This window comes from Talpa occidentalis, unplaced genomic scaffold (genome assembly GCF_014898055.3).
Source record: "Talpa occidentalis isolate TD23 unplaced genomic scaffold, MPIMG_talOcc4v2.1 talOcc4.8, whole genome shotgun sequence".
In the NCBI taxonomy this organism is placed as follows: domain Eukaryota; kingdom Metazoa; phylum Chordata; class Mammalia; order Eulipotyphla; family Talpidae; genus Talpa; species Talpa occidentalis.
This window is the reverse complement of record NW_023605194.1, coordinates 76,717,417-76,744,658: the sequence shown is the minus strand read 5'-3', so window position 1 is coordinate 76,744,658 and position 27,242 is coordinate 76,717,417. Positions and strand designations below refer to the sequence as shown.

The following is a 27,242-nucleotide window of genomic DNA, read 5'->3' as shown; positions in this document are numbered from 1 at the left end:
TGGGCCCCCTCACCCACCGCCACCTCCTCACCACCACTGCCACCACCACACACACATATATGAATCACAGGACATCAAGTTGGGGCCATTTCAGTTCTTTGTTCCCATCCCTTTGAAGGGTCTGGGGGCCCAGAAACCTTGGGTGGCACTGTCTAGCACTGGGGCTTTGGGATGGAGCATCTACCACTGGGGCCGGGGGAGGGATACAGCAAGGAAGGCTGCACTGGAAGCCCCCTCCTATCCTCCTCATTCCAGGTCGTCTTTCCTCCCCACTGTCTCGCAGAATATGTGGAAAGATAAAGGGACATACGGTAGTTCTTAGATCCTTCCCAAGAACTAGGCATCTCATTCTTCTTTCTAGAATGTTCTGAAGATTAGCTTCAGGGAGAGTCCTGTGGTTGTTGGTGGTGATCTGGGTGTCGTGGTCAGAGTGGTCCGTGGCCAGGCCAGACCTCCCTGGTTCCCTTTAGACGCTTGTTCCAGGAGGGGGCCCCGGTTCCAGGAGGGGGCCCGGGTTCCAGGAGTGGGTCCCAGCAGACGCTTGGTCCTCTCAGTGGGGCTCTACTGAACAGTCAGAACAGTGCTTTACATATCAGTATGTTTTCCATCTAAATGATCCCTAGGGGCCCAGGCAATCCCTCAAGGCTGAGAAGAGGAGGCATAGGCAGAATTGCAGGATTTGTTCTTAGCGACTCTGATAAACTCTCAGCTTCTGCAGCTAAAGTACTTTTCCTGTCTGTGAAGATAAGATGACGCCTAGAGAACACCTCCTTTCCCTCTCCCTTAATCCTCCTGCCCATCAGGGCAGGCTGAGCTGAACAGGGACCAGGGATACCTTCCCAGGCTCCAGAGAAGTAGAGGAGGAGGCTAGCTCCCCTCAGGACTTGCCTCCCCCGCAGACACCTGCTTTAGGCTCTTGGGATACAAGTTGGGTCCCCTTTCCTGCTCTTTCTGTTTGCTCCAGATGTCTTCCAGAATCAGAACCCAAACTCCTGCCTTAGGGCTCTTCTGGGAACCTCTTGGCCCTGGGACCCTCCCTCTGTTAACTCTTCATGTTCTGCTTCTTTTTCAGTTCACGGCTCGGTGCTGTCCTTGGCCTCCAGTGCCTCCTCCACTTACTCATCAGTAAGAGCATTCACTTCTCTTTCTCCCTCATCCCCACTCCCCTGCCTTTATGCTGATCCCTAGAAACTCCTTTGGTTGGATATCTCTACATTCTGCCTTAGGGATCTGGGGTGGTGTTGGGAGAAGGCACTCAGAAACTGGAGCACTCAGCTGTGGGCGTCTCAGTTCCCCTGTGGTCTTTTACACCTGAGGACCAATTGCTGAGAATCCTGGTGCCTTGTGTGGTTCCCTTTCTTTGAAAAATGGAGGATCCCCTTGTTATCAAGCCCATTCTGGGCCATGAGAAGCAGGGAGCTTTCATGGCAAGGGGAGGGGTCTAAACACCAGAACCCTCGAAGTGTGTAGAACTCACCCTGTTTTCACTGTGGTGCATGGGCACCACGTGGCTACTGGGTGTTTCTCTTCCTTTTTTTTTTTTTTCAAGATTTATTTATTTATGCATACAAGAGCTGGGGTACAGGCCAGAGATGTGGGGGGTGAGAGGACTCACCAGAGACAGAGTGGGGAGCAGAATAGGCAGATCTACTGAAATACCCTGTTGAGGGGAGCAGCAGGCGAGTCAGGAGAGATCTGCTGCAACATGTGGATCAGCTCCCTGGTCGGGGATCGAACTCGTGCTGCAGTGGCTGCTGATAGCTTCATAGTGCTATCTTATAGTGCTGAGACTTACCCCCTTGCGCCACCAGGGAGGTCCTGGGTGTTTCTTAATTCTTGCATTTGTTCTGCCCCAAATTCTTTACTCCTTCAAGTTGGTGACAATAAGGATTAGTCTTCAGGTCAGCTGGAGTTTCATTTCCCAGTCTTGGTAATGACAGAGTTGACTGGAGATGACAAAAGCCATCTTTTATTCAAGCCCTAGTAAAGGGCGAGTGGGTTCTGTGAAGGGCGGGGCCAGGAACGGGCTTCCAGGCTCTCCGCACCTCTGAGCCACGCTGCTTCAAGTTCTCCACCCTGCTTCTTTACCTCCATAGTAACTGCCTCCTTTTTCTCTCTTTCTCTCCCTCTGTGCTACCTTCTTCAGGCTGAGGAGAGGATGCAGTCTGAGGTAGGGTGCAAAGCCTTTGTGTCTGCTTGTTAACACCACTGCACCCCGTTTTCCTTCCACATCCTGTAGTCCTTCTGCCACCATACATTTATATTCCTCTTTCTTTCACAGCAAATCCGGAAGCTGCGTAGGGAACTGGAATCGTCCCAGGAAAAAGTGGCCACGCTCACGTCTCAACTATCTGCCAATGTGAGTGCCATAAAGTGGGTCAAGACCCAGGCGTCTGTTTTGGCTCTAAGTTAGAGAAGTTCAGCCATAGAGGACAGGTATCTCATAAGATGTCCCCAAGCGTAGGATCCAAGGGTGCCTTCAGAGTGCTTCGACAGAGGGTCTGGCGACTGACCTTCCTTTTCTCTGGGAGTTTTGTAAAGAACCATTTTTGTCCCACCATTATTATTAAGTATGGGTGAGTTCTGTCTAAGGGTTTTGCACTCCCTCGAGAAAGAAGGCACTATCCATGTCTGCATGGAAGTGGGAACAGCCTTGCGTTGGCCATGATGAGAAATAGTTCTGGGTTATCACTGTGGGCCCTCAGAGCCATGGGCGTGTCCCTGCCTGTGCCCACCATGCTGCTTAGAACCCCTGTACCCACCATGCTGCTTAGTCCCTCCTGAGGAGATGCCAGGGACCATCTGCTTAGGCACACAGGCATGAGGAGAAGTCAACAAGAGCAGACCTGGAGGCCAAAAACATGGGAATTCCCTGCACAGCTCCACTGAGGCCTTGTTCCCCACACACAGCTGCCTTTTCTTAGGAGTTTCCCCGGGCAGCTGCAGAAATGATCTGAGGTTCAGACTAGGATCCAGAATTCTTTGTTTCTGCCCTCAACCTGTCTCTAGGACAGCCATTTAGAGTGAGTTTCTTTCTTTTCCTTAGGCCTTGGTTTTTCTTCCCTGTGAGATGGGGGCAAATGCAGCTACCTCCTCTAACCAGGTTGTGGCTTCTCCCCTGTGACCGAGTTGCAAACAGAGAACATAAGAGCCCTTTTTCCCACCGTGTAAACAACAGCTGAGCCGGATCTGCAGGCGCTTCCAAATGTTTGCACAAAAGTCACCATGTCTGTAATTTCCGCAGTAGTTTCTGGGTTTTTTCTTCCCCAACTCTCTGGGGAGCCCAGCTGTCAGGCCTGGGGTCTTCCCTTGGAATCAGGTAGAAGTCTCTGTACTCAGAAGTTGCCCATGTACAATATAGTTCAATAGCAGTTCCCTCACCACACTGCTTACTCTCTCAAACCCTTGGCTCATAAGTTGTGTACTTACCAGTTTGTTGGACGCTCGTATCAAGCACTTTTTTCCAGTCTTGGGGATCTATAAGAATTGCAGTGTAAGCAAGAACCACCTCTAGTGCCCCACCCACCAAGGCCAGTGGCCCCGGGTCACGTCCCACACACCCCAGGAAATTCATGTCTGGGAGATGCTGGGGGGAGAGGCGCCAGGGAGGCCGAGAACATTAGTGTGTCTGATTCATTTACACTGCAATCTGTCAGCCATCATGCTGTCGAGGCTGGGTGAGAGCCAAGAAAATGAATTTAGAGGGTGATTTTTCTTAGAACAGGAAGTTCCCTTTGGCTCAGAGAGAACAAACTAAGCACCCAGACATGACAGGTTCTGAATTTTAGAGTCAGATTTTTGCTGAGGGTCGGAGCCCTGCCCTCAAGCAGGAGACACAATGCGAAGACTCTGGGAAGATTAGTAGCCTCCTCAGGATCCAACTCCAGAAGGAGCTTTGGTCATGTTCCCTGGACCCGCCAGCTGCCCATGCTGAGGGCACACCCTAGCAGGGAGGGGCCCCCGGACCATGTTAACCATCCCAAATGCCACCCACTCTCCAGCACCATGGCTTAGCCCTGGGGTCTTAGAGGTATTTGGCAAGGTTGAGGGTGAAGAAGGAAATACAGGAGAGAGAGGAAAGGAAAACCCGTCCATCCCGGTAAAGGGAGCTCCCCCACTGAGAAGAGGCCAACACAGAAGAGCCCACAAGATGCCAGCGACTCTGGGGGTCTCTCCTGAGGAGATGCCAGGGACCATCTGCTTAGGCACACAGGGATGGAGAGAAGTCAACAAGAGCAGACCTGGAGGCCAAGAACATGGGAATTCCCTGCACAGCGGGTTGGAGTGAACTCTCAGGCCATGACAGATCCTCTGAGGAGCCCGGGCCTTGACAGATTTATAATCCAGCGGGAGAGGAGCTCACGAGGAAAAAAACAGATTGCCTCCCGCCAAGGTCAAATGACAGTAGCTCTTAGGCACGTCAAGGACAGTGGGTAAAAAGTTGACCCAACAGTGGGGAGAATTACTCGCTGACAGCAAGCAGCGAGCTTGTGTCACAGACATTCCAGAGCTCTGTGTGAAGGACCTTCCAGGTGATGCCCATCGCTTCTTCCTGGGGACACCCTCTGAAGCCTCCACTGATGACTAATCCCGGTCCGCAGGTGTCCCCCTTCCTCACCCCCTGCCTCATTCCCTTCACTTTCCTACACATCTTGCCCCCAATTAGACAGCTCCATGGGGCTCCTTTCCCCAGCGCCTCTTCTCCAGGTCCTTGGGGAGCCTTCATGAAACCGGCCTGACATCTAGTGGCCAAGCCGTGGCAAGCCCCTGACAATCTTGAGCTACTTCTCTCCAGCCCTGCAGAGAGAGCCTGAAGCCAGCAACAGGGAACAGGAAGAATAAATTAAAATGAAGGGCAGAGCAGAGGTAGAAGAGCTGTACCCCACAGCTTCTGCCAGGAGGTGACTTGGACCCATGGGGACCAGCCGGTTAGACCAGTGAAGACTTACCCCAAGATAACGGGAATGAGCCAGTGGGTGACGGCCCCCAGTAGGGCAGAGGGGCCATCCTACCTCTGGTAAAGGACAGGTACAGGGCCCCAAGTCCCTCAGGGCCTCTCTGCGCCTGCCCCACCCTCATGCTGTCTGCACCACTTCATCACTCCAAAAGCTGGTCCCCACCAGGAACTGTCTCCTGGTCAATCCATTGTTGGACCCCATCTTGTCTGCTCAGGGAAATCAGCATTTTTAAATCTCTAAGAGGTTTGCTGGCATCGGTCAGCTCTGACATGCAGAATCAGCTCGAAGTCCTTCCCACATCAATCCTTTCTGTTCCTCAGGCAACCCAGGCCCTCTTCTGTGTGTGTTTCAGGCCAATCTGGTGGCGGCTTTCGAGCAGAGCCTGGTGAACATGACGTCCCGCCTACGACACCTGGCCGAGACAGCAGAGGAGAAGGTAAGAGGCCTGCACCAGTGGGGTGGGTGCAGGAAGGGGTCCTCCTGGAAAGACATGCAACTCTGACATCCCCTCTCTCCTGAGGGCTGTTTTCTTGTTGAATTCTCCCTGAATTCTCAACCTGACCCTCCATTCAATTGTCCGATTTCCGTGCCCCTCTGTATTAAGTCTGGTAGAATTTCAGTGCCTCACCTACTGCCTGGCACATAGCAGGTATTTCCATCCCCAGCTAATGATACTATCTTCACTTCTCTCTCAGGACACTGAGCTGCTGGATTTACGAGAAACCATCGACTTTCTGAAGAAAAAGAACTCTGAGGCGCAGGCTGTCATTCAGGGAGCCCTTAATGCCTCAGAAGCCACACCCAAAGGTAGGGATGTCAGCCACAGACCAAAGGAGGACAGAGTAGCGGAAAAGGAAGGCAGTTGCAGATTTTTATCTGTGCCCACAGTATGCCAGGTCCGATATCAAACATCTATTAATAGAAGGCAAAGGCCCTTTGATGCCCTCAGTGCTCGTTAAGAGTGCTGCCAGGGACAGGACCCTACCATCTTAGGGCTGACCAGTAACCCCCATGGGTGCTCTTCAGAACCTTTAGTTCCAGAGCCAAAGAGCTCTTTAAAACAGCACTTTATTCTTATAAACCTAAAGGTACTCTTACCTGTATTACCCAGCAATCCTTGGTATTTACCCAAAGGAGTAAAAATTTTATGTCCCCACAAAAAACCTACACATGAATGCTCATAGAAGCTTCATTCATAATTGCCAAAACTTGGAAGCAACCAAGATGTCCTTCAGTTAGTGAATGGATGAATAAACTGTGACAGCCAGACAATGAAATATAATGCCACATTAAAAAGAAATGAGCTGGGCCTTCCTGGTGGCACAGCGGGTTGAGCGCAGTGCTGTGAAGCTGTCCGCAGTCTCTGCAGCACAGGTTTGATTCCCGGCCGGCCAGGGTGATTCTCGCATGGCGTGGCAGATCTCTCCTGTAACACCCGCTGCTCCGTCTGCCTGTTCTGCAACCTGCTCTGACTCTGGTGAACTCTCTCACCCTTCCGCTCCTTTGGTCTGTACCCCAGCTCTTGTATAAATAAATAAATCTTTAAAAAAAAATGAAATGAGCTATCGAGCTATGAAAAGGTATTAAGGTGTTTTCCATGCTCATCACTAAGTGAAAAAAGCCAATCGGAAAAAACCACATATTGTATGATTCCAACTCTGTGGCCTTCTGGAAAAGATGACTGTGGATACAGTGAAAGTGTCCATCACGGTGGCCATGGGTGGGCAGGAGAGGGAGGGATGAACAGGCGGAGTGGGGCGGGAGAGTAAACTGTGTACTGTAATGGTGGGTATTTGTCCTTACACATTTGTCCAAACCCACAGGATGTACAATTCCAGGAATAACACTAGCATAAATGGTGGCCTCTGCCTGATGATGATGTGACAAGTGTAGGGTCATCAGGTGTAGCAAACGTCCCCCTCTGATGGGGGGTGTTGCTAATGGGGGAAACTGTGCATGTGTGGGAGCCAGGGATAGCTGGGAAATCTCTGTCCCTTCCTTTCAATTTCACTGTGAACCTATAATGGATCTTAAAAAAAGTCTAAACATTTATGGGCTTCACCGGTGGTGCAGCGGTTGAGCGCTGGGTTGCGAAGCTGCCCGCGGCCTCTGCGGCGCCGGTTCGATCCCCGGCTGCTCCCCGGCCACCGGAGGAGGGTCCCACATGGTGCGCAGACCTCTCCTGCCGCCCGCTGCTCCCCTCAGCAGTGTACTTCGGTCCTTCTGCCTGCTCTGTTCCCCGCTCTGGCTCTGGTGAATTCTCTCACCCTCCCGCGCTTCTGACTGTACCCAGTGCTTGTATAAACAAACAAACAAACAAACAAATAAATAAATAAAACATGCCTCTATTTAAAAAAAAAAAAGTCTAAACATTTAGTGCTTTATGTTTTCACCTAAATGTGTTGTACCTCCACACACACATATAAACTTATTTGATTCTCATTTCAGTTTCCTAATGAGAAAATGCTCACATGGTTTGCATGGAGCTCTGATGACATTATTAAGTGACATTGCCTTTAACAACCAAACGTTTGAGAAAGTCCACGTGAGTGGAAGCCTGAAGCTCAGACACCGTGATGGCGCACCCTGCAGGCCTCAGAGGAGCTTGGCTATCCTCTTACTTTCCGTAATCAGTTTTCTTTTTGATTCCGCTAGCAGGAGATTCCCATCTTCTGTCTCCTCTCCTGAGCCCCTCATTCCGCCCCGACTTGCTTCACTCTGAATACAGACTCAACCAAGAAGGTGAACATCGACTCTTCCCCACTCCATTAGCTGTATTCATCCTACCCTTATTTATCTTTTTTTTAAGATTTTATTTATTTAACTTTGCATAAAAGAACTGGGGTACAGGCCAGAGGTGCGGGGGTAAGAGGATTCACTAGAGACAGAGTGGGGAGGGAGCAGCATAGGTAGACTGACTGAAATACACTGCTGAGGGGAGCAGCGGGCTAGACAGGAGAGGTCTACTGCCCCATGTGGGTCAGCTCCCTGGCTGGGGATTGAACTCAGGCCTCCACAGAGGGCTGCCGTGGTGGTAGTGCTGAGACTTAACCCCTAGGCCACCAAGGAGTATCCAACCCTTATTTATCGTTCTCCCATTTTGTTGGAAGGAGCTACCCCTCTGGCCAAGAGTGACCCATTATTGAGTGCTTTGGGATTCTCCTTTTAACAATTATACATACCATACACCCTACACTCACTCTTTCTACATTGCTGACCTCTTCTGTTTGCTCTTCCCTGCTGCTTATAAAAGTACCAAAGAGGGGCCTCTCTGGTAGCATAAGGAGTTAAGATGCAACCTATGAAGCAATCCGCAGCCACTGCAGCACGAGTTCCATGCCTGGCCAGGGAGCTACCCACACAGCACAGCAGACCTCTCCTGTCTCATCTGCTGCTCCCCTCAGCAGTGTATTTCAGTAGATAGGCCTGTTCTGTTTCCCATTCTGTCTCTGGTGAATTCTCTAACCCACCCCCCACCTCTGGCCTGTACCCCAGTTCTTGTATGCATAAATAAATAAATCTTTAAAAAAGTACCAAAGACTCTTTTATCTTAAAGGTGAAAAACAATGGTCCCTATTTCCTCCACCCTTACTCCCCTGCCACCCCTGCCAACCACTAATTTATTTTCTACTGCTACATATTTGCTTATGCTGGACATTCCATATAAATGGAATCTCATAATATGTGATCTTTTGATTTCTTTCACATATTTCTAATTATAATTTACCTTATATCTAATTATAATCTTATTTCTGTCCTTCCTTCACACTTAAACTTACCTATCCATTTTCCTTTCACACCTAACCCCTTTAGTTTTGTTTGTCACTGTTACTCAGCCAAAACTGCTTCCATTAAAGTCACCGGAGACCCCAATTTTTCCAACATCTAATACAATTTTTAGTACTTATTTCATGTGACCTCTATAAAATGTAACCAGAAGTTGGTTGTATTGAATCAGAGAATATATATTTACATTCACCCCCTTGCCAGGTATACACTAGGTGCTCAAGAAATAACTCAGAGACAGAGACAGAGAGAGACAGGAAGCCAATTTCCCAATATTTCAGAGATTTGTTCTTGCTAAAGTCTCCTTCATGAAAAACTCCATCTAGCTTCTGAGTTGGCTTTCCCATCTTGGTCTCTTCCTACTGTGATTCCCTCATGGAATCCACGCCTTTTCCTCTCATTAACCCTCAAGTTATTTCCCAGGACTCCAGTTAGTCAGCTTTTTTTTTTTTCTTATGACTACATATTTATCCTGTAGCTACTACATATACCATAAAATCCACCTTCTTAAAGCATTGATTTTTAGCGTATTCACAAGTTGCACAGCCATCACCACTGTATAATTCTAGAACATTCTTACCCTTCTAATCAGAAACCCACACACCATAGTAATCACTTCTTTTTTCCTTCATCCCAGGTGCCTGTTAACCACTAGTTTATTTTCCATATCTATAGACTTGCAGATTCTGGACATTGCATATAATTGTAATTATATAATATGTGGTCTTCAGTAATTGGCTTCTTTCACTTAGCATAATGTTTTCAAGATTCATCCTGGTTTGTTCATATACTTCATTCCTTTTTATGACTCAATATATTCCATTGTTCAGATAGACAACAGTTTGTTCATCAGTTGATGGACACTAGGTCCTTTTCACTTTTTGCCTATATGAATAATGCTGCTGTGAATACTATGTGCCACTTGTGTGACATGATATCCAAAAGAATTCTGTCAATTTTTTGGATACATACTTATGAATAAAATTGCTGGACCATATCATAACTCTGTTCAACATTTTGAGGAAATACCATACTATTTTTCAAAAAAGTTGCACCATTTTACACTCTTACCAACAATGTCTAAGGATTCCAATTACCTTCTCATGAACACTTGTTAGTACATTTTTGTTACAGCCATTCTAGTGACTACGAGGTGCTATCCCATTGTGGTTTTGATTTGAATTTCTCCGATAGGCAAAGCTATTGAGCATCTTTTCATGTGCTTTAATTTAGCCATTTGTATATCTTCATAGAGAAATATCTCTTCAAATTCTTGGCCTGTCCTTGGTCTTTATATGGTTGAATTTCTTTTTCAAAGATTTTATTTATTTATGCATATAAGAACTGGGGTACAGGCCAGAGGTATGGGGCAGCGGGGCAGTGGGGGCAGGGGTGTGAGAGGATTCACTAGAGACAGAGTGGGGAGTAGAACAGGCAGATCTACTGAAATACACTGCTGAGGGAAGCAGCGGGTGAGATAGGTCTGCTACACCATGTGGGTCACCTCCCAGGCAGGCCGGGGTATCAAACTTGTGCCACAGTGGCTAGTGATATCTTGATAGCGCTGTCTTTAACCCCTGTGCCATCAGGGAGTTTCCTCTATCATCAATTTAATACAGATATTACTTCTATAGATTTCTCTGTAGATCTCGGTTCTGTCCCTTCTCCATATCATCACTGCCCAGGTTTCATCATTCTCCTCCTAGATTATTACCACAATTTCCTAACTGGTCTTGCTTGTGCTAGTGTTTCCTTCACGTAGCCCCAGAGTGAACCAATCATGCCACTTAAGATCAGAGATCATTCTAGCTTGCGTATGAGCTAGATGGTCAATACAAAGAATTACCTTTCATTTTCTTAGGTGTGATGAAGTTGTGGGATAACATCCTTATTCTTAGAAGGTGCATCCTGATGCATTTAGTAGTAAAGTGTCAAGTTGTCTAGAGCTTGTTTTCAAGTTCTTAAAGAAAATGTCTATGTATGTGCATTTGTGGAGCAAGAGAGAGTAAATACAAATTTAACAAAATATTCACAAGTGCTATATTAGCCATGTGGGTATTCATTGTATTGTGTTAAGTTTTTCTGCATTTTTGAAACATTTCAGAAAAACCAGTTCAGGAGAATACATTTCGTTGCTATATATTTCTGTCATTCCATTTATTCTAGGTAACAATCCTCTAAAGTATATTTTACAGTTGAGGAGAATAAGATCAGAGAAAACAAGTAGCTTGCCCAAACACAATTCATAAATGATAGATGCGGAATACTGAGCTATTTCTACCGAGCTGTTCGCTGGGACACCTTGCCCTCCAGATAAATATCTGCTGAATAAATAATTCATGTTATTTACTATGAGTTTTCATGTTATCCTCAATTCCTATTGACCCAGCCTCAGCTTGGTCCTGAGGACTTCTTGGAACTTTCAAAGAGCTAATACTTAAAGCAGTGATGCCTAACTTGATTTTATTTGTCAATAGATAATAAATATACATAGCACCAGATTAAAAATCCATGAAAAGGTTCCTAATTTTTTGAAGATTGTTCAATTTTACAACATATCCTTTCCAGATTGTCCAGTGTTCCCCAGGGCCTTTGCATGTTCTTTTTCTTCAATCCTAAATGCTTTTTTCCAATATTCCAATGTTTCAACCCTCAACCATCTCCCTTGTTAATGGGTCTTTAGTGCCTTTACAGACATTCTCAAAGGGCTGAAAAGATTTTCTACCCCTCAGATGAGAAAACTAAAGCTCATTTAGGTTAAATACAGGGCACATGGTTAGTATACTTGGCCTTGGATCACCAGGTAAGTATATGGCTGAAGGAAATCATGAAAAATTGCCGGTTGCTGTCTCCCTAAAACTGTAGAGGGCCAGCCTTAGTCGAGCTCTTCTGAGACCCATTCAGTCTGAATCTACTATTTTGTGCCACTGCTCTTTCTCCTGCTAGACTGGAAGTTTCTTGAAAATAGGAATTTTTAAAAAATTTATTTTTACTTATTTATGCATACAAGAACTGGAGTGTAGGCCAGAGGTGCAGGGGGTAAAAGGATTCACCAGAGACAGAGTGGGGAGCAGAACAGGCAGAGCTACTGAAATCCACTGCTGAGGGGCACAGCGGGGAAATAGGAGAGGTCTGCTGCACCATGTGGGTCAGCTCCCTGGCTGGGGATCGAACTCATGCCACAGTGGCTGGCAACAGCTTGATAGCTCTGAGACTTTTTAAGCCTTGTGCCACCAGGGAGGCCCAAACAGGAGTAACTTCTACCTTAACTTTCTTTATGCTGATACAATTGGCTCTCAGTGTTGAATGAATGATCCAAAAAGTGAATCACATGGACCTGGGAATTGATTAGTTCTCTTCTCCTCTACCTTCTGCAGCTAGACTTACCATAAGTCTCATGCTTTCTTTGTTCTTTCCACTTGCACTTGTTCCCTAGAACTGCGGATCAAGAGACAAAACTCTTCTGATAGCATCTCGAGCCTCAACAGCATCACCAGCCATTCCAGCATTGGCAGTGGCAAGGATGCTGACGCAAAAAAGAAGAAAAAGAAGAGTTGGGTAGGTAAAGGATTTTGGGGAGGGGACCACATAGAAGCACCTTAATGGACCACATCTACATCAGTGCAGGCAACAGAGCTTTCCAGGATTGGCCAACATAGAGTCCTTCTAGTGCTAAAGCCCAGTTTGAAGCCTGCTCACAGCCAGGTCTGCTAACCTTTCCTTTTCTCCCTGTCATCCCCGCTTGTCCCCAGGCCCCCTCTGCTCTCCGTGGGCTCTCCATACATGCAACCAGGTCACACATATTTGGCAACAGAAGGAAAACAAGAAATATCCAAAAGTGAACACCTAGAAGCCCCCTTCCGCAACTCACCCACTTCCTTCTATACCCTGGAGAGATTTTATGAACAAAGCCATTCATTCTTTGGTCCAGAGATAGTTGTTGGTTTTTCTCCCCAAATAACCTTATTCTGACTTTGGGTGACCTTTCTGAAATCCTTTAGGCAGATCTAAAGCACTCTCAGCTCCTCTGTTGCCTGTGGTAAGAAGACCCCCAAATGGAGACCCCCTCGCTCCTCTGTCCCCTGTTCAGTAAGATGGGCCCACAAATCTTGGTGTAGCACAGATAGGTACCTGCTGTGTGAAATGAGTGATTAAGTGTTACTTCTTTTTTTTTCCCCCCCCTTCAAAATGCTGACTTCAAATCCCTATTTTTTTCCAGGTCTATGAGGTAAGAGACCCAGTTCCTCTCCCTTGTTTTCTCTTTCCCTTTGCCATACCCTCCCTATTTCCAGAGCAACTCCCTCCCCCTAAAAAAAGAACAGCCACTCATAAAACTAACAGTCACCACTACCCCAGAGTTCCTAACTCACTCCACTGCATGGTCCATCCCACTGCCCCACGTGAGGACAGAGGAGTGGCCTGGTTGGGGGCCAGGTGGGAAAGTCAAACAAAATCCTCTTCTCTTCCCTCCTGTCTTCCCCCACGACAAAAAGCAAATTGAGCTCCTTCTATCCAGAAAAAGCTTTCTTATTTTTCATCCCATCAAAACTATAAGTCTAAAAAGGAAGAAAGTCACTGGCAGATGGACATTATTTTGACCACCGTTTCCAGGGTCCAGTTCAGTCTGGGTCCCGCCTGAGGATTTAGCTCCAGAGTAGGATGAGCCAGAGCCGGGTGAGGCTGTGATCCAGTGCGGGACCCCTGTAAGTGACCCGAAAGCCTGAAGCCCTCTGAGCATCCATGTAATTCCAAAAACATTTCAGGGATTAGAGTCTCGTCTAGGACAGATGCAAAGTGAACCCGGAATTTCCTACACAAACCACTCACTGGGGGCTACTTCTCCCCCATTCTGTCATTGTGCTAGATATTGTGAAGGATGTAAAATGAGAGTCTGTAATCGCCGTCATTGAGAGTCCTGCAGAATTGCTGGGGAGCCACATCGTACATATGACACCGATAATGCAGCAGTGCCAACGTGCTCAATTCAGGCCATGAATGCTAGGGAGCCCATAGGTGAGAGACAAGTTAGAGAAGGCAGCGAATCCCCCCAAAGAAGGTAAAAAAGCAAAACGAGAAGGGATTGTGGCTGACAGAGAAGAAGGTGTGAGGATGCTATCTGCAAAGACACTGTCTGGTCAGAAGGGGAGCAGTGGGGTGAGGACAAAATCAGCCTGGCCAGAGCCCTCAGTGAGAAGGGTGGAGCATATTCATGATGGGCCTAAAATGCCAGAATATATATTTAAATTTGATTCTTTAGCATTTCCCAAAGTGTGTTCTCCACGAGTCTACTGAGATGCATATTTAAAAATGATGTCATCAAAATTGATAAGCACCGCCTTCTCTATAGTGCACATCAACACAGGAGCTCTCAGATGCCCCTAACGAGTCCTGCCTCGTTTGGTTTGATCCATTGTTGCCTGAATCCTCCCCATGACCGCAGTCAGCATCTCCCAGCAGTTCTGCTTTGGGGATACTGGCCCTCATACAGCACTGCTCTCACTCTGGGTCTTAATGATCTTAGGAGACGTTCCCGGCAGATTTTGGTCACAGGACCTCTTTCTGTACCTTTGTTGGATTAAAAATTAGGAAGCCTAAATTCTAGTCCCACGCCCCCCTTTGGTTATTCAATCTCAGGCAACTCAACTCTCTGGCCTTTTCAGCCTCAGTTCTTCATCTCCACAGAGAATTGGGCTCTTCAGTACTTCTGAAACCTAATGGCTCAGTGTGACCGCTCCCCGCACACACACTAGTGGCACACGTGCTCTCTCTCACAGCCCGTTGCAGCCAGCCTTGGTCCTCCTTCGTGTCCCAGCTAATAGAGACCCCAACACACCCCACCAGCTCCAGCCATCCTGTCAGCCCTCCTGTGCTCTAGGAGAGACATTTCAAAAGAGCACCCTCAAATTTTCCCTTCTTTTCTTTCACTGTCCCAAAGACCTGGTTTGCCTTTCTCCCCGACAGCCTTCGACCCCCCTGACTCTGTCTCTTGCTGCCATCTCCGTGTCCTTGTGTGTGTGTGCATGCCGCGTGGACGCATGTGAGTGGGTGCGGGACAGGATCCTGGTTTGCATCTCCAGCTCACCTCCCTAACAGCCAAGCTCGTCAACACCTAAGATCACACAGCTGGGGGCAGATTATAACACCTCAAGGTCTCCGAGGGATCGCTGCTTATCCTAGGATATTTGAGTGGAAATAGAGAAAGCGCCTCATGTGGTCATGTAAACCATCCTGTGCTGAGCACGGGAAACTCGCCGCCACTCCTCCCGGTGACTCCGCAGAATCGCGTGGTTGGTTTCTGGTTAATAGACGCATCGTGAACGCATTCTGGGCTGTGAGCCCTGGTCAGAGGTGGGTCCCGAGGCCCTAAGTGAACTGGATTCTAGACTGAGCTGCTGCTGGTCTGCTGGAGCAGGTGGAATTGGATCACTGAGAGGTGTACCTTGTGACCTCTGGGGGCTCAGTTCCCCCCTGAAAGAGAAAAGACCCAAGAAATTCCCATAGCCTGTCATAGCAGCAAACAATATTCTACTCTTTCTCTCAGCGCTAATTTCTAGGCAACTCTTCTGTCCATATTTCGTTGAAGCCTTAAAGAGCAAGGCTTAATTCCAGCCAGCGAATCCCCTGCCTCTGTACCTCTGTCTCAGAGGTCCCGAGCATCCTCCCCCATCCCATGTGGAGCCTGATGTCTCTTTACCCGGATCTGCTTTTTTCTAGCTTCGAAGTTCCTTCAACAAAGCCTTCAGTATAAAAAAGGGACCCAAGTCAGCTTCCTCATACTCCGATATTGAGGAAATTGCCACCCCTGACTCCTCGGCCCCCTCATCCCCCAAGCTTCAGCATGGCTCCACGGAGACCGCCTCACCCTCCATCAAGTCCTCCAACTCGTCCTCTGTGGGCAATGATGTCACTGAGTAAGTGACTGTGCCACCCACCACTCGGCCTGGCACCTATGCGAGCCGCTGGCCACGCTGCCAGAAAGTCCCTCTGACCCTGGATAAAAGACACCCCACTCTAGACCTCCCTTGGGCAGAGGAAACCTTTCCTCTCTCTACCCATTGAGCGTGGGGGCAGCAGAAACCTCAGCCATCACCTGGGCCTCGGCCATCTCGTCACTCTCACACTTGCCTCCGGCCTGGCTTGACTCTCACTTTCTTACAGGGGCCCTGCTCACTCAGTTCCCCATACAAGGCTGTTCCATGCCAGCGAGGAGGAGGAGCCGGAGAAAAAGGAGGTGTCAGAGCTGCGCTCTGAGCTGTGGGAGAAAGAGATGAAGCTGACAGACATCCGCTTAGAAGCCCTCAACTCTGCCCACCAGCTGGACCAGCTCCGGGAGACCATGCACAACATGCAGGTTAGTAATGGGCAGAGCGTGGCGGGAAGGGGCAGCTGGCTGAGAGTTGGCCGCCCACTACCTGACCCTGTTTGTCCCTGCTACAGTTGGAGGTGGACCTGCTGAAGGCGGAGAATGACCGGCTGAAGGTCGCCCCGGGTCCCTCCTCGGGCTCCACTCCAGGGCAGGCCCCTGGGTCCTCGGCATTATCATCCCCTCGCCGCTCGCTGGGCCTGGCGCTCACCCATTCCTTCAGTCCCAGCCTTGCAGACACAGGTACTTGTTGGAGAGAAGAACCTACAAGGGTAGAGAGAATAAAGGGGTCCCCGCGATACCCTCCCTAGTGGCGTCTTCTTAGGTCAGGGAGGTAACACGCCTCCAGTCAGTGTCAGGAAACACAGAGAGAGGTTGTAACCCTCTGAACAGAGGGCTTTTGTCTCGGGCTGCCTCCTGGTGGTAATCAGAGTTACTGGAAAGGATTAGCTTGCGGGTGCCCTAACACCAACAGTCCTTTCCACCACCCGCAGACCTCTCACCCATGGATGGCATCAGTACTTGTGGGCCAAAGGAGGAAGTGACGCTCCGGGTGGTGGTGAGGATGCCCCCGCAGCACATCATCAAAGGGGTAAGGAGCCTCAGGGAGGGCCGGTGAATGCTCATTTTTATCCCCCCAAATTCTGGGTGCTGCAGCGCCCCCAACCTGTGTGCTTGCTCCTCGGGCCTATAGCCCCTCCTTTCTTGGAGTCGACCCCACTGGGCCTCGTGTGCTTCTCTCGTGACCTTGCAGGACTTGAAGCAGCAAGAATTCTTCCTGGGGTGTAGCAAGGTCAGTGGAAAAGTTGACTGGAAGACGCTGGATGAGGCTGTTTTCCAAGTGTTCGAGGTAAAGAGCTACAGGCGCTCGGGGCAAGGGTCCCCTGGGGTGATGCCCCCCACTCTCCACCCCCACCCCAGCACTGGGTCATGGGGACCGTCCATGCTTAATGGAGAAATGCTGAATAGGAAACGCGTCCTCCCTATCCTGCATTGCCTTTCCTTCCCTCTCATATTCTTTTTTCTGGTGACTTTTACATCTCTGTGTTCCCGCTGTTCCTCACCATCCTCTCTCTCTCTGTCAGGACTATATTTCGAAGATGGACCCAGCCTCCACCCTGGGACTGAGCACCGAGTCCATCCACGGCTACAGCCTCAGCCATGTAAAACGGGTGTTGGAGGCCGAGCCCCCAGAGATGCCCCCCTGCCGCCGAGGTGTCAATAACATATCAGTCTCCCTCAAAGGTCAGTCTCTGTCGCCTGGGCTGCAGTGATATGGGGTGAAGGAAGGAAGAGGATATTAGATCAGTCAACATACATTCATTCAACAGGAATTTAGCGAGAAGTTACATTAAGACCCTGACTGTGCTTAAGTATCGTGGGATCTAAAACGATGATTAAGAGCCAGTGTTGGTGCTTTTCCCAGGGGCACTTTGGTTCCCCGAGAAATGTTTGCCAAGTCTGGGCTTCTCCCTCCACCCACGAACCTGCAGCTCACACACACAGCTCACAGCATGTCCCTGAAAATAAGATCTGTGTTTACTAAACATAGGGGTTCTGGGATCCCTGTGGAACCATGAGCAAGTGGCTCTGAGTTTTTTCAGTGGGCGTCCAGGTAAAGACAGGCGAGCCTGCAGGGTGCCTGGCCACCCGCAGGGCCCCGGTCAAGACTGTGCCTTCTGGGGTTCAGGTCTCAAGGAGAAATGCGTCGACAGCCTGGTGTTTGAGACGCTGATCCCCAAGCCGATGATGCAGCACTACATAAGCCTCCTGCTCAAACACCGGCGCCTCGTCCTCTCGGGCCCCAGCGGCACCGGCAAGACCTACCTGACCAACAGGTTGGCCGAGTACCTGGTGGAGCGCTCGGGCCGCGAGGTCACGGAAGGCATCGTCAGCACCTTCAACATGCACCAGCAGTCCTGCAAGGTGCCGAGACCCCTGCCCACCTCTGCCCAGGCCTTCCCGCAGCTCCCCCAGGCCCCTGGCGTCCTCCTCCCTCCCTGAAGCCAGTTTCTCTCCAGCCTTGCCCTTGCCTCTGTTAAGTTCCTTTCCCTTTTTTATGGGTTTTTAAATTTTTTTCTTTTTTTTTTCCAAACTCCTCTCCCTTTAGTTGATCCTTGGCCGAATTGCATGCCCCGCCTTCCCCTTACTCTCTGCCAGTCCTGCAGTCCCATCCCGACCCTTACTTCCTCCCCCTTGGCTGTTGTTTTCAGTATCACTTTCAGATGTAGGGCTCTCTGGGGAGAGGCACTTGGAGCTAAATGTACCATGATGGGCTAGAATCCAACTGTCCCCTAAGCACACGCCGACACTCTGGAGTTGGTTCAGATCCGGGCTCTCCCCACCTAGGGAGGCATGGCGCCATCCAGAGAAAATTCTTTTAGGGAATAGCACATGTCCCCCACCTTTGGGGAGGTGGAGGCAAGAGCCTTCTTCCAGAGCCTTTGGGGAGGGTGGAGGCACCACTTGGTAAGAGGGTCACTTTAGGGGCTGTAAGGCCTCTGTTTATCAGTCTCTGGTGGTCAGCCTCCACGGTCAATGTCCTGTGTGTCATGCAGGAACCAAAGGCCCAGGGGACCCAGAAATAGCAGAGCATCTTCAAAACCCTTCCTCCTAAGGCTGGTGCGTGCTCAGTGTTCCTGATGCTGACACACCCCCGCTTTGCTTCCAGGATCTGCAACTGTATCTCTCCAACTTGGCCAACCAGATAGACCGGGAAACAGGAATTGGAGACGTCCCCCTGGTGATCCTATTGGACGACCTGAGTGAAGCAGGCTCCATCAGCGAGCTGGTCAATGGGGCGCTCACCTGCAAGTATCACAAGTGGTAAGTGAGAGTCAGGGCCCGCACATCCTCCCCGGCAGAGAGAGAGCCTGCCCACTCCAAGCTGCAAGCTGTCCACTGGGTGTGTGCATAGAAAGCAGTTGCATTAACAATGAATCTTTTTTTTTCTTCCCACAGTCCCTATATTATAGGTACCACCAACCAGCCTGTAAAAATGACACCCAATCATGGCTTGCACTTGAGCTTCAGGTAAAAACTATAGCCCTGGACGAAACTTCTGACACACTGCAAGAGTCAATAGACTAGCTTGATCCCAGGATCTGGCCAGGGGGCAGCAGATAACAAGAGTGAGAACTAATCAGAGCCTTCTAGACTGAGAAGAAAGAGTAGATGTATTGCCATTTCGTTACCGAGTGGAGAAGGAGCTTGAGAGAAGGAAAGGACTGCACTGCTAGGGACGCAGTTAGACCGCTCGAGGCCAGGTCTCTGTTCCCAAGCCTCATGCGGGTTACTGCGGTTGGACGGTTATCTGCAGCAAGCCCCTGACCTGAGAATTAGCTCCGCCTGCCCAGGCCACTGCCCTGAGTTCAGCTGAGCCCACTATTACTGGAGGGAGACCCAGCAGGCTCTTGTGGGAGGCAGGCAGGAGGAGGGGCAGGCTGGCAGAAGTGAGTGCCCACAGCCACTCTGACCCCACTCTCCCATCTGGCGGCAGGATGCTGACCTTCTCCAACAACGTGGAGCCAGCCAACGGCTTCCTGGTTCGTTATCTGCGGAGGAAGCTGGTGGAATCAGACAGTGACATCAATGCCAACAAAGAGGAGCTGCTGCGGGTGCTCGACTGGGTGCCCAAGCTGTGGTATCATCTCCACACCTTCCTTGAGAAGCACAGCACCTCAGACTTCCTCATCGGTACTGGGGTTCAACTTCCCTTTTCTACGTTGCCACTTGGGGGTGCTCCTGTTTCTTTCCAGAGCCTTCAGCATGTAAAAGACTTGCAAGTCTCGTAGCTTCAGATTTAGAACCACTTAAGTATGAGTATTACCATGATTTGGGTAAAGCTGACCCAGCTAATGGGGGAAGTTGCTCACAGTTAAATGGAGGGAAAGTATTTACCAGGGAATTGACAAGCTCTCCTTCAGTTCCTCAGCTCATTTCCACCGGGTGAAGCACTGCTTATGAAACGGCCAGCCAAGCGGGCAGCTCCCACTGTCAGCAGTGTCAGTAGGGCCCAACTCTAAATTTCAGTCTAGGGTTATCAGACCCCTCTGCCTGGTATTAAGGAGCAAAAGCGGCAGCAGATTGGGAAGAGCTGGATTCTCAGCCGTCTTCCTGACCTCATCCTTTCCCCCAGGCCCCTGCTTCTTCCTGTCCTGTCCCATCGGCATTGAGGACTTCCGGACCTGGTTCATTGACCTGTGGAACAACTCCATCATTCCCTACCTGCAGGAAGGCGCCAAGGACGGGATCAAGGTGAGCTGACCTGGACTCCGTCTCCAAGGTCAGGCTGCCCCTGACCTGATCTCACAAAGTAGAAATGCTTCTCCAGTAATAGACTTGGGCTGCTGAGACTGGACAGGTTCCCTTCCAGGCAGATGGAGTCGGTGCTGGACAGACTGAGCCGCTTTCTTGGCTCCTGCCACCATTCAGCAAATGGCTCCACGACCACAGCCTCAGGGGCAGTGGCTCCAGTTTTAGGCCTTCTACCGCCTCGCCAAACTCAGACTGCTTTCCAGGGAACAGAGCAAATGGTAAAAAAATGGAGCTAGAATGCTAAAGCCCTATTCTCACAGCCATAGCTTATTACTAACTACAATAAACATATTATTTTGGCCAAACTGCTTAACCTATTTTAGCATTATCATCTGTTAAAAAAGAGAGAGACAGATAATAAATTCTGCTGTGTCTAAATCACTGGGTTGTTTTTAAAGATGAAATGAAAGATGTTGTATGGTGCAAAAGATGTTGTATTTTTTCAAAAACCTCCTCAGTTTTCTCACTTGCAAATTAAGGCATAATTTTCACCAAAGCCCATTCCAGCACTAGTGAGTTATGATGCAGGACTGGACCCTATTGGCCATGTCTTTCCCATGAAAGTCATTTGTAACAGACATCTCCTGACGACAGGGCAAGTTTCCAGAGATACTATCTACAGATCGAGTCCAGAAATTACTACTTTATTTAATTTTGCATTGTCATTAATAGATTTCTAATTAAGCATTTCTATGCAGATAACATTTGTTTTCAAGAAAGTCAAAAAATTTTGAAAGGCTGTTGTCACTAAAATGGAAAACTTTCCAACTTGAAAAAAAAAATGCTGAGATATTAGGTATGTGCAGGTTGTTTTAATACAGTCTGCCACTTTTTTTTTTTTTTTTTTTTACCAATTTATACCACCTTATTTCCCTTGTTGAGAAACTCAAAGAAAATTCCACGGGAATCAGAGCCTCAAGGCCTTTTTACATTTGAGAAAACACACAGCCCCTCAGGAGGCTCCATGAACAGACCTCTGATCTCTGGATTCTTCTCCCAGTAACCACATGTCTGCTCTCCAGGTCCATGGACAGAAAGCTGCATGGGAAGACCCAGTGGAGTGGGTCCGGGACACCCTTCCCTGGCCCTCAGCCCAACAGGACCAGTCCAAGCTGTATCACCTGCCTCCACCCACTGTGGGCCCCCACAGCATTGCCTCGCCTCCTGAGGACAGGACAGTCAAGGACAGTACCCCAAGCTCTCTGGACTCAGACCCTCTGGTGAGTAGAAGCCATCCAAAAGTAAACCTAAGAATGTTATAGAATCAAGCTCTGCAGGCAGACCCAGATGGGGACCTGGAGGCTGGAGAATTAACAAGCTGAGCTGAGCATGAGGCCAATGAGGAACTCCACAACCAGAGAGTCCTGTGTTATGAAGATGGGGTATCTGACATATGGTGCAGCAGACCTCTCCTGTCTCATCTGCTGTTCCCCTTAACAGTGTATTTAGTAGATCTGCCTGTTCCCCACTCAGTCTCTGGGGAATCCTCTCACATACACCCCCTATGCCTCTGGCCTGCACCCCATTTCTTCTATGCAAAAAAAATAAAATAACTTAATAAATAAATAAAGATGGGGTATCTGTGGCCTACCTTAACATAAGTAATAATGCATCCCAGCAAGATGTATTCGGGCCAAGACCTGAGTCGGGTGACTCCAAGTAAGAATATGAACCAAACAAGCAGGACATACCAGCCTCTTTGCTGACACCCTCCTGTGGCTGCTTCAGTTCAGTTGGGCAAGATCTTACTGGAAGAAGTCAGCCTGAGGTGTTTTTTGGGCACTTCCCACATCCTCGCAATCATAGCAGCTGTGCAGCCTCCACTGGCCTGGAATGCCTGGAAGACCTGGAAGGTGGTCTTGTTGTTTCTGGCATTACAGGTGGCATCTGATCTTGTGAGGCTGCCAAATGTGTGTCACTGTGCCCACATTTCGGGTAAAAGCAATCATCGAGGCTTTCACGAACCACCTCTAAACACTCTGGACTGGGAATCACTTATAAACCAAGGATGAGACTACAATGTTGTTTTTATGTCTCCCTCCTGTGGGCAGGACCCGGAATCCCAACCCTCGCTAATCTGTCTTTCTGCCCCTCTCTAGATGGCCATGCTGCTGAAACTTCAAGAAGCTGCCAATTACATTGAGTCTCCAGATCGAGAAACCATCCTGGACCCCAACCTCCAGGCCACGCTCTGAAGGTCCAGCAGTCACTGTCACCCCGGACAGCAGAACGCTGGCGTCAGCCACGTTAGCTCCCCCTCTCCCCCCTCCTGGCTCTCCAGAAGGAGAGAGCAGGAGGGAGGAGGAGGTGAAGGGAGAGGGGCAGGTTCTTGGTGCTGCACCTTTCAGAAGGATTGGTGGGGTGGAGCTTGGGAACTTGTGTCCCCTACATACATTTACTGGTCTCCTCATATGACTTTGGGGAAAAGATGATTCTGGGTCTCTTCTCTTGATTTCTTGTCTCAATTAAAAACTCCTGGGCTTTCTTGGGAGGAGTTCAGAAGACAACAACAACAAAAAATCAAACCTGCAGTAGTTCCTAACTGATTTTTAAGAACAACTCTGAGAGAGACAGTCCTGTATGGGGAAGTCTGAGGGAGGCAGAATCTCCCCTGATTTTCTCAGACCCTCCCCAGTTCCATCACCACTGCCAACAACTCTTCTCCCAGAGATCTGGCTGGAGCCCAGAAAAAGAAGCATGTGGTTTAAAAAAATGTTTAAATCAACCTGTAAACAGATTTTTAAAAAATGGAAACGATGACTCGGGAGAGAGGGAACCAGTTGCCAAGGTAAAGCGCGCACTGCCCGCTGCTGCCCTCTGGATGACATAGGGGATGATGACAAGACAGCTGCCAGCTGAAGAAGTCGCCAGACCACAAAAATAACATTACAGCCTTCGGAGAAAGCCCGCCAGCTGTCTTCCGCCTTCTAATTTAACATGCATGAAAGTCAATAAACCCTACGTTTTATATTTTTATTTTTGTTTTGTTTCTATTTTTCCCCTCCCATTTACCTATTTATTTTCCTTTTCTTTTTTGGTTTTTGTTTCCTTTTTCCATCTCCTCAGATACCCATGAGATGCTTAAGCTGCTTTTCCAACTTGGGGTTCTTTAGCTTTTCCAAGTGGAGTTTCCTTTGGAGAATCTGATGTCATCTCATAGGCACCACCCAGACACCTACCACACCACTATCTCTGGCATCCTTGGGGCTCTCTGAGACATGAATCACTGGCTCTGAAAGAGTGATGTCTCACAGGAACATGACATCCCTTTTGAGAAAGCCCACATTCTTCCCAGGAGCTTACCTGCCCACCCCAGGCATGCCAGCATATCACCCATCTGGACAGAAGATCTACTCTGACCTTCACCATGGACTGCAGGAAACAGACGACAAAAGAACTCTCTGCCTGGTGGCCTTCTGGCCCCTCACTGCCCTGTTCAGACGGCAGCCACTTTGCCTGACTGAATCCAAAATCCCTAACTGGCCTTTACTAATGTCTTTGACAAGTGAGTATTCATTTACAAGAGACTGGACATCCATATGAGATACTCCCATTCAGAATATAAGGCGCAAGGAGTTTGATTTGGTGGCCAAAATCTGCCTCCCAGAGGGACTCTACTTTTACAAACATTGCCCGGAGATCTGATAGTCTATATTCCTTCACTCAACAAACATTTATTGTTTACTGAGTGCCAGCCACTAGGTTTAAAAAAATAAAAGGACAAGACCTGGGCCCTTAAGTTCAGCTAATAAAATGTTAACGTCCACTAAATGCGCATTCCTGTTTCCTAACCCTTCAGAGTCATCTAAGAAATTAGCCAAAGTCCAAGTTGCCAGCTATAAGGAAGCCTGTGATGCGAAGTCTAATACCCTGGGGACAGTAGCTCTGGGATCAGTTAAGATGGATCCTAAAGACTATGAAATCTTGCTTGTGTGATGTGTGCAAGTTTGCTTCCTGCCACTTCTGAAGGCTGAGCTCCCTGGTGAAGTTTCAGGTTCTGCAGATCAGGGATGTGCAATGAACTCGGGCCCAAGTATTTGCTCTTCAGATTCCTAAGTAGCACAAGACTCTACAGGCATCCTAACCCACACGACTCTGTCCCTCCCCAACCAAGGGGTAGATGCATCCGAATCTTCTACCAGAGTACTTTCATTTAGGTTCAAGAGATAGTCTGGACTGCTCCCAAGAAGAGTTTCTGCGTTCACCTGGTAGCTCCCAGGGACAACAGGGTCCTCTGTGGTGGAGACTATTTTTGCTATTGCTGCTAATTCCATGAGCTGTGAAGATCCCCAACCAACTCAGCTGTAAAATATGCAACCTGTGGTGGGAAGAGGCTGTTCGTCCAAGGATGGTGCTGAAATCACTGCCTTAAGGTCTCTGCTGTGCAGAATGAGGAGGCCCCAGAGCTGGGTGTTCCAACTTGGAAGAAAGGGACCGAGGCCTTTTCTGAACCCTATCCTTAGCTCCAGTCCCGTGACAAGGCTCAGACTTTACATGCCATCTGAACCAGGTGGCTGAGCCCTTATTCTCTGTTCTCTGGTGCTGCCCAGCCAGTGCCTTCTGTCATGGATGTTACTGGCTACTTGAGAAAAAGGAAAGGGGAAACCCCCTTCTTCCATTCCAACTGCCTCAGACCCCCAACGGGATTCTTGTCTCTCTGGTAACCACCGTGAATTTTATTTGGATCCTCAGCAGGTTGATTCTGGAAGCCTCTCATGTTAGGACTTTTCACCTCCAGTCCTGGGATCCACCACCCTCTACTCTATATTGACTGCTGCATTTAGCCCAGCTCTTCAGTCATTTTCCTCCAGAAAGTGTGTTCCCATCTGATGAGGTAGTGTTGCAGCCTCAGCTCCCCCCTGGAGTGTGGGGCCCTGTTTACAGTTGCTCACCTGGGCCCCTCGCTGTGGGGATCAGTCATCTCACCAAGGAATCCTGGTATGTGGCAACTGCAGTAGGTTGAGCCTCCTCATGGTGCTATAACCCCTTGGGATGCTCTTCCAGACTTTTCTGAAGCAGAAAACCTGAGCTCCCCCGACTGCCCTAGAATTAAAAGACAAGAGCAAGTGTACAGCCTTCTCTGCTATCTACGCACCTGCTTCTTGGTTGAGACTACTGGGATCCCTCAGAAAAGAGAAACTGGGCCCCTTAGCTATATTCTCAACCCTCAGTACCCTCAGAAGAATCCAGCCTGTCTAAGACTGGGATTTCATGCTCTCCCCTCTCTCTCCAACCCCCAGCCCCATTCCTCTCCGAAGTTGGCTAGCAGATGACATGGTTCAGTACCCAACATCAGCCTATGGGGAGAGCCATAGTTCCAGAAAAGGGTCCTCACCAGAGTCCCTCACATTTCTGGATGAAGAAGACCAACATGTTTTATCCAGCATATCTGTTTCTCAATCCTTGCCTAGGCACTAAAAATAAAATACTAGGTAATTGGAGGCTAACGTGGGACCTGATGTCTCTGTGTGTCTCTTTCTCGCTCTCCCAAGCAGCTTGCTATTGTAGCTTCCTGTTTTCTGGAGCCTCAGAGAGTAAGCTTTCAAAACCCATGCTTTGTCACAGCTCTTCGGTGCTTATCTCTGTCTTTGTGTAAATCCTTATACCAACATCTTTTTCATGTAGTCTAACCACTAGGAAGCTAGAGGCTGGCGGGGAAGAATTTGCTATAAGTCCACAGAGATCCTACAATGAAGTCCCTGCTAGTTGGTATGCGAGGTTTTGGTCTTGAATTACGCATCTTTCAAGTAATCTACCATATTCTTTAAGGACCTAAGATAAAATAGTGGTTTTGTTGGTTTGTTTCATTTCTCGCCTTCTGGTTTTTCTGGTTTGCAAGACTCCAGGAGAGCCTAACCTTATCATCTCTTCACTAGTAGCTCCCTGGGACAGAGGATGTACCCCCTTTTAGTGATCCGAGAGTTACTCTATTCCTGTAGATGCCACAAGAATAGGAAGAGAGCAGTGGTCGCCTGCTGCTTCTCACAGACCCCTCACATCATCACCTGGGCCAGCACTCACATACAAGAGCCCTGCAGAGAGATGACATTTGCCTGGCTGTGTAGGGCTTAGTCCTACAAAGCAGGATCAAAGAGAGACCTATATGACATCTACATGGCAGCTGTTTGGGATAAGTTGTTCTTGTCCTAATCACACATTTAACACAGGGTTCGTGTTCTAAAGTCATCAGGATCACCAAAATGGGATGAGATGAGATGTGCTTTGGCAGAGGTAGATTAATGGAGGTGGCTCTCCTATGGAAAGTGGCACCCTCTCATGGGGACCAGTAACTACTGGTGAGTTCTGGTTCACGGCCCCACTGAAGAGGCCACAAGTAATAAAATAATCTTAGGGTCACTGTGTTCCCCAAAGCCTGAAGATAATTATGTTTCATAACTGAATCAGCTTTATATATTCATGAGTCCTAAATCAACCTGAAAAGGGATATAAGGGGCCATGAACTTGGTCTGCCCACTGCCAAGAGTCCATGTGTATGTGTCTGCTTAGCATAGTCTTGGAATCAAGCGCTGTTGGCTATAGACCTCAAAAAGATGGAAGAACACCAGTGGTAATTTGGAAGCTGCAAAGAGACCATTACAGTTGAAAATTAAACATATGTATACCGGGGCCTCCCAGCTTAATACTTTGGCCATGTTTCTTAATGATGATGCCACGAAGAATTTTCTATGGCCATAGACATGGCAGTGAGTGAATGTCCCTAGTTCCTTGATTCAGCACTTTCCTTTCTCACAGCAGGGGTTCTCAACACAAGGTTCTAGACCATAAGTATCACTGGCATTTAGAAACTTGTTACAAGT

The 27,242-nt window shown here is 48.7% G+C and overlaps 1 protein-coding gene across 6 annotated transcripts in view; it reads left to right on the top strand.

Moving 5' to 3' along the window:
• NAV1 (neuron navigator 1) overlaps positions 1–23,157 on the top strand; it is a 239,226-nt gene extending 216,069 nt beyond the window's left edge. For 3 of the 6 annotated variants that reach the window (XM_054690019.1, XM_037497617.2, XM_037497618.1), the window contains 19 exons: positions 1,073–1,125; positions 2,147–2,170; positions 2,282–2,359; positions 5,311–5,394; positions 5,654–5,765; positions 12,181–12,302; positions 15,459–15,655; positions 15,903–16,095; positions 16,182–16,350; positions 16,602–16,699; positions 16,862–16,957; positions 17,193–17,352; positions 17,798–18,033; positions 18,779–18,933; positions 19,069–19,140; positions 19,607–19,803; positions 20,246–20,364; positions 21,447–21,644; positions 22,524–23,157. In XM_054690019.1, coding sequence (XP_054545994.1) covers positions 1,073–1,125; positions 2,147–2,170; positions 2,282–2,359; positions 5,311–5,394; positions 5,654–5,765; positions 12,181–12,302; positions 15,459–15,655; positions 15,903–16,095; positions 16,182–16,350; positions 16,602–16,699; positions 16,862–16,957; positions 17,193–17,352; positions 17,798–18,033; positions 18,779–18,933; positions 19,069–19,140; positions 19,607–19,803; positions 20,246–20,364; positions 21,447–21,644; positions 22,524–22,619 — 2,459 coding nt within the window. In that variant the 3' untranslated portion in view covers positions 22,620–23,157. The remainder of the gene's footprint in view (positions 1–1,072; positions 1,126–2,146; positions 2,171–2,281; positions 2,360–5,310; positions 5,395–5,653; positions 5,766–12,180; positions 12,303–15,458; positions 15,656–15,902; positions 16,096–16,181; positions 16,351–16,601; positions 16,700–16,861; positions 16,958–17,192; positions 17,353–17,797; positions 18,034–18,778; positions 18,934–19,068; positions 19,141–19,606; positions 19,804–20,245; positions 20,365–21,446; positions 21,645–22,523) is intronic. The other 3 variants (XM_054690020.1, XM_054690021.1, XM_054690022.1) reach the window with 1 other exon arrangement.
• Positions 23,158–27,242: the final 4,085 nt, after the last annotated feature.